We start from the raw sequence: 11,279 nt of genomic DNA, 5'->3' as shown, positions 1-11,279 counted from the left end.
AGGCTCTTCTTGTCTTTGATTATGGAGAATCCAAGGTGAGAAAGTTTGAGGCATAATTAATAGCACAAGTGAAGCCATGGGGGATGAGGTATGTAATGTTGGGGCGGGTCTCGGTACAAGCAATGCAAGGTGTTCCACCCGAGCATCCACACAAAATGCAAACCATGTGAACCCAACCACTACACTAGCAAGATCGTTAGAGATATGGGAAAGCGTGGGGTACATGATTTGAATATGGTGAAGGTTTTGGCTTGGAACCTCAAAGGATTTGGAGAGTGGTTGAAGCCTATCGGACCGAGGATGATTATAGAACAATAGGGAAAGTTCAAGCATGGATGAATGCGTGTAGAGAATGTAATGCGAGATGATGGGGTCAGTGTATACTACTTTCTCTAATTGTCTGGACAACTAGATAAAGAGGAGGACTCGTAATGGGATAATGGGCTCGGGGTCCAGAGATGATTGGGCTTGGGGAATTGATACCTAGGAGGTAATTAGGACAAGAGGATGATTGGAACTCATGTGCAAGGTTTTAGGGGCCTACGTATGTAAGAAGAAGGGAAAAGAGTTAAGGGTGTGAATTCGATTATGGAACAAAATTAAAGGGTTGAGATGGTAAAAACTAAAGAGATGTAGTATAAAGTCATGAATGGACAAAGTTTTGGAGCTAAAATGATGCCCCAACACTCAGCTACGAGTGCGACAAGGGATGGCGGGGGGTGGTCGGCTGGCACCGGTAGCTGTCGACAAGCATTTAGGCCTGCTGTCTCGAATTCCTGAGGATTTTTTTTTTCACTTGTTTTCCACTATTTTAGAACCCAAAAATACTAAAAATTAGAGGTTCTTACTCCATTCAGACATCAACATCTTCAACGAGCACTTGACTTTCCTAGTTTATTGTCTTCTTGCCTTTTTGAGCAACTTGCATAATTTGTCTAGAAATTGTAATAGCCCTTATTGGGCTTGGATTCATGGAATTTTTTCAATATTATTAATAATAATTCACAACTTCATAGGCAGACTTGACCATAAACTCCCCCTTATGCGCTTGGTTCCATCCTATTTCGTCAATTGTTGCTTCTTCATCATCGATAAGAATGGAAGCTAGTTTGTCATCCATGAATGTCCTAATTTAGTCACCCATCACTTCCCAATGCCAATCTTGGTTAGGAATCCAAAGATCTACAGTAGTAGCCTATTTACTATTTCACTCAATTCCTAGGATAAGAATTCTTTTAGAGCTCTGTCGCCAATACACAGGTCAATCCAGAACTTTGCTTTTCTACCATTTCTCACCTTCTTCCTAGCTCCTTGGCTTATAATTGGCACAACGCTCACAATTCCTTTCCATAATTTTGACGAGCCCCTCTTATACTCTAAGTTTTCCAAGCAAAAACCAAATCGCATGTATTTTTCTACATAAGACCTGTGCCCAAAGCTTGGGCAAATTATGCTATGCGCACGGCGCTAAAACGGCGTCGTTTTCCGTGAAAACGACGCTGTTTTAACTATAAAAAAAAAAAAAAATTGTTCGAAACGCCGTTAACGGCGTTAACGGCATATTCGTTATGAAATTATGAATATACAGTTATGACATTATGAATGTACAGTTATAGAATTATGAATGTATAGTTATGGAATTATGAACTTACAATTATGAACATAGAGCTTCGAAAATTATGAATGTTCGGTATGGAATTATGAATATACAGTATGGAATTATGAATGTACAGTTATGGAATTATGAATGTACAGTTATGGAATTATGAACATAGAACTCTGACATTATGAACTTACAATTATGAACATAGAGCTTCGAAAATTATGAATTTACAGTTATTGAATTATGAATGTACAGTTACGGAATTATAAATGTACAGTTATAGAATTATGAATGTACAGTTATAGAATTATGAATGTACAGTTATGGAATTATGAATGTACAGTTATGAAATTATGAACACAAAGTTGTGAATATATGCTCCTATAACGAAGCGATCTGAAATTAAATTTATAAAAAAAAAATAATAAATAAATAAATAAATAACGGTGCCTGACGGCACCGTTATCCGTGCCCATGATGCACGCTGGGCACGAGCCCACAGCATAACTATTGCAAAGCTTGTTGTTTTCACGAAAGAGTCTTCATCTCATTACTTTGCAAGAAGCGACAGGTTAAGTTAATGGAGCTTCCTAATATCGAGACCCTCGTTCACTTTGTTTGATGTTACCATATTTCAGTTGACGAGGTTGCACCTTCTCTTGTCCATGTTCCCTCCCCCACAAAAAGACTTATCTATTTCTCAATTTTTTCACAAATACGTTTAGGGACCAACATGGTCTACATGGAATATGTAACATAATACTTGATATATAACTAATAGTCATTAAGCAAAAAGTTATTATTTGCAAAAGTAATTTATGACTGCGATCAACAACAAGGTGCTACTGTTTACAATCCTAAATTGTTGTTGCAAACAATAATTCACTATTAGTAGTAGCACGTTGTTAGAAAAATATATATATATTAGAAAAAGTTTGGCAACTTTATCCATGATACCATTAAAATGTTTCTCTATGACTCTGTCACCGATTGATTACACTCCAAGATATCTCCTTAAATCCTCCGTTACTAGAATACTCTCCTTTTCAACTAAATACTCATCTTGTTCCCTGCGAAAATTATTAGAGAAAAAAAATGTACACTTAAAGATTAATGATTTAAAAGGTTTACAATTTTAATACTTAAGGTGCGTCAATTCAACACTTAGGAAGCGCGTTAAGATGCATCAGTTTAAAAATACAAATTTGAGCTCGTGCACACATTAACATACTTGCATGCACATAGGGCACACTGCCAATAATTTCTGGGATTAACTCGTGCACACATTAACATACTTACATGCACACAGCGCGTAGGAAGGAAAAATTACAACCATCCATCAAAGCTCGTGCACACATTAACATACTTACATGCACACTGGGCACACTGCCAACAATATCTGGGATTAGCTCGTGCACACATTAACATACTTACATGCACACAGTTTGTATTTTAAGGGATGTTTGTATTTGAAAGGGGGTTTGTATATATATATATATATATATATATATATATATATATAGTAAATACCAAATTTGATCATACGAGTATTAACAAAATGACAGTTTTGACCCACATGTTTAATTCCTACTAATTTTCATCCATGACTATTATTTTAGTGCCAATTTTCATCCACGACTATTATTTTAGTACCAATTTTTATCACACCGGTCACTCCTCTGTTTAATATATGCCGAAATATGAAATTATTAAGGGTATTTTTGTCATTTTCAAATTAAGATCCCAATTTGTGCATGAATAAAGGGTTTTAAGTCCTAAGATCGATCCAAATTCGCAATTCTCATTCTCAAATTAAGGTAGGATGAGGAGGAGAACTGCGAATTTGGATAGATCTTAGGGCTTAAATCTTATTATTCATGCTCAAATTGGGATCTTAAGTTGAAAAAGACAAAAATACCCTTCAAATTTTTAGATTTCGGTATGTCTTAAACGAATGAGTGATCGGCTTGATGAATTTTGGCACTAAAATAATAGTCATGGATGAAAATTGGTACTAAAACAATAGTCGTGGATGAAAATTGGTAAAAATTAAACACGTTGATCAAAACTGTCATTTTGCTAATACTTATGGGACCAAAATTGATATTTACTATATATATTATCATTCATTCATTCATTTATTTAAAAAAATAACCCAAATATATTTACTAAAATTAGCCCCAATTTTCTAAACCATATTCCCCTAATTTATCTTACGACGTTGTTGACTTGCAGTAAAGACAGCGAGTGTAGGTGAAGGTTGCAAGTTGCAACTCTGATGAAACAACGGTGGAGTGACGGCGATCGGACCCAAATGTAGAATGTTGTCCATATAGGATGACTTGTAGAAATCACATGATTTTTTATTTATTTTTCAAAACAAATGGTTGATTCTTCATCTTACTAACAAAATTTTTCAAATGGACCAATCGAGGAAGAGTTCGTTAGAAAAAGAAAGAGGAAACATTCAATCAGTACACAACATACGCTAAAGAACTGAAGAATGTTCGGATTCTCAAATCGAACCAAAATCCAAACCAAATTGAACTAAAATTTATTACAAATGTTAAATCAAACACAAACTAAATGTCATTTTGAATCAAGATCCACAATGCAAAGTGAACTCTAATCCATAGTATAATTTGCCAACAAGGCCTCTGAAGTTATTTTAAAATATTCCAATTCCTATCCAACCTATTTTTCACCCTAATTAATAAGCACTTAGCTATAAAAATAAAAATTATGAACTTAACTCCTATGGTCGTACCCATAGCAAACATAGTGAATCACTATCGCAGACTTTAAAGCTAATTTAAAAAGAGACCTTATGAATTATGATGAATTCAAAAGTGCAACTTATTAGGATGAAAATTTGAAGGCACTTTTTCCTTCATGTTCGTATACTTTTTGAAATGAACTCCAATACATGGTGAAAGCAATTCAAAAGTATCTAACACAAATACAATGGCCAAAAATAGATATCTGAAAAGACATCTGTACAATATCTTTTTAATTTATAAATATAAAAAATATATATAATATCTCCGTTACTCAATACAACATCAAAACAGACATCTATCTGAGAGCCCCTCCTGCGCTTTAGTACTTTCCTTTTCTTGAGCTACCTTGAGAACACCATTATCTACCAATGGCTGCAACTCTTCCTTGATCAACTCCCGTACAGCAGGATCCGAGGTTTCCCAGAATGCACTTATCACCTTCAAACTGAAAACATGGCGCAATGAGTACAAGCATGCGTTGAAAAACAACAAAATGAAGTTGGAGAATATAAAATAGAGAGGGGTATCTATCAAATACCTGTGACCTTGCACCCACGTTGCACATTTTCCTTTTAAAGCGTTCTCGTATAACTTACAAGCGAAGGCAGGGCACTCTAGGACCAGTTTTCTTATAGTCCTACTAGAATGGTAGTGTTCAAGGAGATGCTCCTCTTCTGACTCTTCTAATTTTGGCTGTGAAGCGAGGGATGCTATAGCTCCATGCAAGGCACCCAACTTTTCATCCAGAATGGGATGGAGAATTCCATCGGCACCTCCAGATGCAACCTACATCCATTCACCATTGAAAGATCACAACAATGAAGCCTAACAGCAGGACAACTGTAAAAGATGCAAACGTTTAGGCTCTAGCAGCCTTTGCCTAAGAGAAAGTAAACAACGTCAAACTAAAACCTACATTGAAAGATCACTAAAATAGAAGACCAAGACGCTGACTCAGGAATTGGTTAACTCTGTACAGTGCAATAGTATGTCTTCTGGTTAGTGTTGCAAAAATCCCGCCTAGGCGCTATACGCCGGCCAGCCGCCTAGCGTATCACCATAATCGGTGGTCTAGGCGGCCGACTAGGCCGCCTAGTCGGCCGACTAGGCCGCCTAGTCGGCCGACTAGGCCGCCTAGTCGGCCGATTAGCTATTGTTCTTTTTTTTTTAATGGGTTATTTCACCCAAAACGACATCGTTTTGAGCGAAATAACCCTAAATTGTTCAAACTCTAGATTTTTTTTTAGGTTAATATTAAATATTTTAGTATTAACTATTAAAGTATTAAATAGTTTATAATTATTAGTATTAAAAAAATTTGAAAAATTTAAACATATCTTTAAAAAAATACACAGGCACCCAGGCGGCGTTTAATCGGCGCCTAGGCGCTCCCCAGGCACCCAAGGAGCGCCTAGCTATTTTTTCAACCATGCTTCTGGTCAATAGTTCAAGTATGTCAACTGCATTGCACTTATTTCCTTCACTTTTGTTCTGGGAGTGGGGGCCTAAGTCTACTGAGCAGTATAGAAACTTTCTGTTGTTTTGGGGATTTCATGCATTCAGATGGCTATCACATTCTTGGATACAGAAATTTCCTTTTCCATTGTGCATCAAAGTTGAGAAAAGTAGACTACAATCAAGTTTCTCTTTCCATACTGACTTTGAAGATGGGTATTGCAGTTGAACCACCCCATCAGCCATTTCCATAAGATAGTTAGGAATACAAATTTAGCAGGAAAAGGCCAAAACGTTACTTCTAATAAAGGGAAACTGGAAGCGGACTATAAAGAACTCTGAATCATTTTTTGTGTGACAACTACAAATAGTTTTTTATTCAAATGCGAAAAATAGAGCATCCTCAGAGTATTATAAATACCTCAAATATAACATCTTTACCAAAATTGGATCTAAGTAATTCTCCTGTAATCTCCAAGCACACATTGATGAGTTTCTGCAACAAATAATAAGTTAATCAATGCAACATATATCTATATGTTTGTGGTTTAGTGAGAGAAATTATATAATTGTTAGAAGCTTTTAGATTTGGCAAAACTACAATTCATATATATATATAAAGATGTACACCTCAATATATGCATGGAAATGAAGGCAAGATACCAACCTCAGCAAGTCCACTATCAACCAACAACTCTTGCCTCCTCCTTAAAGGATCTTTTTTCCCACCCTCATTTAAATGTTGAACTTTTGGTGGAAATTTAGTTTTATTAGAGTTAGCCACACCTGCATCAATTTCATCTTCTTCATCTACACCTGAAGGCTCTGCTTCATCCACATCTGTCGGTCCCTGTTTCCATGAAAGAGAAATTTGTAAACCTTCAAGACAGAAGCAACTTGTTCTAGGAGCTCTTGGTTAAAGGTGGAGAACTTGCCCTGAGGAGTGAAGGAATTGATAAATTCATCGAGTCCAAATCATCTGGACTAAAATAGCGAGAACAGAGGGGATGAAGTAGCTGCAACAGTGGTCGCCTTGCATTCTGCAATCACACAAAAGAAGAACAATGGACATGTAGACAGGTTAACAATGATTATGGCAGTACTTTTTATAGCCTGTTTGTATATAGTTTAATATATGTGAAGCAATCACCAGAAGTAATATATTCCTAAAATGTAATTCATTCTGCACGTTTTCATAACAGAAACTGTTCTGGCAAAAGAATAGCAGTCCCTACAATATCCCTAACAGTTTTGATAAATATCACAAGTCAAGGAAGTTGCTTTTTATTCACACTTTTTGTTTTTCTTATTTGTTTATTTGTCTGCAGAAATGTGATTTGGTGAACCTGTGACTGAATACCAAAAAAAATAAAAAATAAACAAAATAAACATTCATTTTCCTAAAGCTAATAACCATAACCAACCAGATGGAAAAATGAAGCATGAGAACATAGGCAAACCTGATCCAAAACAATTTCCTTCAGAATGTCCTGAAGCTCACGAATAATGATCTGAATATGAGAGTTCAATGGGGGCTTAAATTAATCAGTGGCAATCCTTTTCTAATAGAAAAACCCATGATGCAAAAGTGGTAGTGGCAAACCTTTGATAGAAGTTTCGTGTCATCAACAGTTGAAAGTATGCACACAAGCACCTGGTAAAAAAGAAATACTTCTCATCTCAAGAAAATGAAATGGCATGGATGGGTAAGAACCGTGGAACTAGTAAGAAGTTAAAACTTGAAATTGTAGCCTACAAAAACAAAAACAAAAACAAAAACAAAAACAAAAAAAAAAAAAACAAAAAAAAAAACAAAAAAAAAAAACAAAATAAACAAAAAACAAAAAACAAAATAAAACAAAATAAAAACAAAAAAAAAAAAAACACTTTACAAACTCCACAATAATCTCTTGGAAATTAATTAAAATTAAGGTAAATAGTACATCAACTAAATCATATACTCACCATACAACCAAATTTATCACGAGCAATCTTCTCAATTTTGCCTTTCATTCCTTTGATGATTTTCTTCCTATCCTAAAACCCAAAAATAGAGATTAAATAAATTAATAATTGAGTTGCATAATAAAAGCATAATGTACAAGTTAGAGAACACAAGATCAAGTCACTTCTAAAAGGAAAAAAAAAGCCCACTGAAGTAGACCTTTGCACTCCCATGCTTGATACAAAGCATTGCAATCCTGGATCCATCCTTTGTGTGCATCATCCGGACAAGGTCTGCACTTGATAACTGCTGAATAACATCTGCAGCAGAAGACTTTTCAACAGATTTGATTTAGAAAACAGAACAAAACAAACAAACAAAAATAAAACAAAACAAAACCAAAAAAAAAAAAAAAAAAAACAAAAAAGACAATGGGGAAAAATGTTAGCAGCAGGAAAGATGCTCCTCAAAATGCTATTGACTTATAGAAGATATATGAAAGGCATCTGGGGCACCTGATCAGTGATGCTTAAAAACTCCATCAGTGCCTTGTGTATGATAGAGTGGTCAAGGATTCCCTTCTCCAGAATAGGCTGAAGCACAGCTGCCATATGACGTACGACTGAAGATTTTTGTAGCTGTAGCCTGGAAATGACATCTACAACCCTGGCAGAATTATTGCATATAAATGCATGCTGGATTAGGAACCACTCTCAACAAGAAATGACATCCACATTGCATTTCGAATCAGATGCAGCTAAATCTTCAAACATTACATACCTGGTTTCCTTAACTGAGAGTAAATCCTTGAACATCTGAATTTCAGACGAATAGAGTTCTATTAGAAGAGCTTGCTTCTGAGCTGAATTTCCCAATTGATATGCATGCTCAATAACTGTTCCAGATCAGCAAACATTATTCTTAAATGAACAAGACAAAGGCTATAGGATTGTAAACCAGAAATTTTGATCATAAGACATCACTGCCAAAAATCACAGGTTACAGTCCAACACATCAAATAGATTGACCATTGAAACACTAACAATCTTAAAGTCTATGTAATTCTGAAACAGGATTGTGTAATCATACCCAGCGAACCAACCATCTGACGAAGAAGAGAGGCAACATGCCCATGAAGAGACGAGATAAATTTTGCCAGTTGTTCTTTGGATGCTGCAAAGCAAATCAAGATTGTAATCATGACAAGTTCATAAAGTAGAGCACATGGGACTCATTCAAAACAAGAATTTGAAGTTAGCACAAGAAATTTGAACTTTTACATATTACCAGATAGAGAGTAAAATGGACAAAAAAACTAAAATAAAAGAAAAAGCAATTGAATGAAAATTACCATTGTCTAACATCTTTGTCACCAGATGGACTGAATATGTGTTGCAGGCAAGTGTAATAAAGTGAGGGCGGAGCTCTTGAAACACAGCATTCCTTTCCTCTACAGTGCAATGCTTCACACAAGTCTGAAGCCAATGAAAAGAACCAGAGTATATTAGTACTGACAAACAGACACTATTGTTGAAAGGCTTTGATATAGAAATGGAAGGGGAGAAAAACCTGGAGAACACGAGAAGAAACATGTGAGCTAGCAACTTCAGGGATTTTCCCTTGCATCTTGTTCAGAGCTTCAGTCACCAATCTTGATGAATGAAATATATTTAGAAAATGTAGATACTAGATACACTTGAATAAGAAAAGTGATAACTGTATTATTAAAGCTAAATGCATAAACCATAAGTCATAATCATATACCTGGATCTATCTTCTTTCGAAATATTTCTCTGTCTCATCTTCTCCCATAATTTTGTAAGCTCCTATAAGAAAAGGAAGTAAATAAATGAATTTGATAGCATATTTCTAAAAACCAAGCAGTTTGGGCAAGCCTGGGAGAAGGAAATATAGGCATATAGCTGTTTGCATTGCCTGCACAAACATCCCAAACATACAGCGTAGAAGAACTTGAAGCTCAAGGTGATAGGTAGTTGGCTTATTAAATTTAGGAAATACCACCAAATTGAAGTGCCAGAGTGACTAGTGAGAAGGTTTTTCATGACTACACAAAAAGATGGACAAGAAAAATCCCCTCTTAAGGTTCTAACAGTATAGGATCTAATACAAAATTGTCTATGCATGCTTAATAAATATCATGAGCTTCTTTAAACCTTGTAGGTAAGACGGGTGAAAAGGAAAATAAAAACAAGCACACATCACAAGCCATATTGAAACAAAAGAGAGGGATGGTTAAAAGATAGGTGACAGCACTATGGAAAAAAGGACAAGCATTGTGCCCATAAAAAGTATAGCTTGAGGCTTCAATATATCATTGCAACTGCCAATTTGGAATGCATTGCCAATAAACAGTTTAAAATAGCTTCAAAGTCAAAATTCTTTCTTTGTGCTTAAATAACAAAGGTATGCATTGCCAATAAACAGTTTAAACTGGAAAAAGAAATACTTGTTCTAATGTATAATGCCTCTTCCTCTTCTTCTTCCTAGCTTCAGTTAGTTCCTGCAATAAAGAAACACAAAGAAGTATAAAATGTGCACATAACTCAAGGAACTTTCTACTTTCGTTAAAAGCTACCAATTAAAAGAACACAAATATCAACAACACCACAACGAGCTCAGCAAATTATTTATAAACTATGATATAATCCCAGGGATAAACCAAAAAAATAAAACAAAAAGGCAGAGCTGCACGAAGATAGCTCAGGTTCAGGGAACTGTGAACAAACGCAACATGATAAATTCGGAGTATATAATCATACGAACAATCACACAGAGGCCTCACCTTAGCGCGTAAACGGCTCTCGCGCTTCGATTCCGCATTGTCTGTCTGAGCTCGAGGCGTAGCTTCTTTTTGTTTCAGTTTCGCCCCTTGCTTGGACGATATGAAAGGCTTCTTCGGACCATCCTTCGGGTTGCCGGAAGCTGATTTCAGTTTCTTAGGATTCGATTTAGTAGCGTCCCCTTTCGGGTGGGAGACGTTTTTTCTCTTCTTCGATTGCTCTTCCTTCGCGGCCATTGCTGATGCAGCTCCAAGTTCGTTGCTCTCCGGAGGCGGGTCGCGATTTTTGGGATTTTCTGCACTTGTGGGTTTTGCGAGGGTTTTAGTTCGTGGGTTGGGCTTTCAAACAAAGGATATTAAACCCACAAACAATACCAAAATTAAATAAGTACGCGCCCAGTTAGAAGGTATAAAAGGGCTTAAAATAGAAATGGGAATTTTTTATTTTTTTTTTAGCACGATGACTTTATTACAATCTACTATATGTCCATATATACTTTTTCAACCTATTAAAATAAAAAGAGTCAATGCCCCCACTGAGGTTCACAGGGTTCAAACATGTGACCCAAATGATTCAAAAAAATTACAAAGGTGCCATTGAGCTACAAGCTACTTGGCGAAATAGGAATAATATTCAAAAATAAAAATAAACATTGTTTAAAAAAAAAAAAAAAAAAAAAAAAAGAACTCATGAAT

At 35.7% G+C, this 11,279-nt stretch overlaps 1 protein-coding gene across 1 annotated transcript; it reads right to left on the bottom strand.

The window, feature by feature from the left end:
- Positions 1-4,513: 4,513 nt before the first annotated feature.
- On the bottom strand, positions 4,514-10,923 carry LOC109191912 (pumilio homolog 24). Its single transcript, XM_019342600.1, has 17 exons — positions 10,587-10,923; positions 10,251-10,304; positions 9,548-9,609; positions 9,353-9,434; positions 9,135-9,258; positions 8,873-8,956; positions 8,564-8,678; positions 8,299-8,449; positions 8,003-8,116; positions 7,804-7,875; positions 7,442-7,492; positions 7,299-7,349; positions 6,774-6,878; positions 6,506-6,688; positions 6,260-6,334; positions 4,922-5,169; positions 4,514-4,828 (listed from the first exon to the last, which is right to left on the bottom strand). Exons 1-17 carry the CDS (start codon positions 10,818-10,820, stop codon positions 4,666-4,668), a joined length of 1,968 nt encoding a protein of 655 aa, XP_019198145.1. The 5' UTR covers positions 10,821-10,923; the 3' UTR covers positions 4,514-4,665.
- Positions 10,924-11,279: the final 356 nt, after the last annotated feature.

This window comes from Ipomoea nil, unplaced genomic scaffold (genome assembly GCF_001879475.1).
Source record: "Ipomoea nil cultivar Tokyo-kokei standard unplaced genomic scaffold, Asagao_1.1 scaffold0209, whole genome shotgun sequence".
Classification (NCBI taxonomy): Eukaryota; Viridiplantae; Streptophyta; class Magnoliopsida; order Solanales; family Convolvulaceae; genus Ipomoea; species Ipomoea nil.
This window is presented reverse-complemented; position numbering and strand designations above follow the sequence as displayed.

What these genes read in the sequence shown, in the direction of transcription:
- LOC109191912 (XM_019342600.1), bottom strand. Translation starts at nt 10,820, where the DNA reads ATGGCCGCGAAGGAAGAGCAATCGAAGAAGAGAAAAAACGTCTCCCAC. An exon ending in CTCTCAGTTAAGGAAACCAG is followed by an intron (nt 8,450 to 8,563) that starts GTATGTAATGTT and finishes TAATTCTGCCAG; the next exon opens with GGTTGTAGATGTCATTTCCA. An exon ending in ACGTGGGTGCAAGGTCACAG is followed by an intron (nt 4,829 to 4,921) that starts GTATTTGATAGA and finishes CCATGTTTTCAG; the next exon opens with TTTGAAGGTGATAAGTGCAT.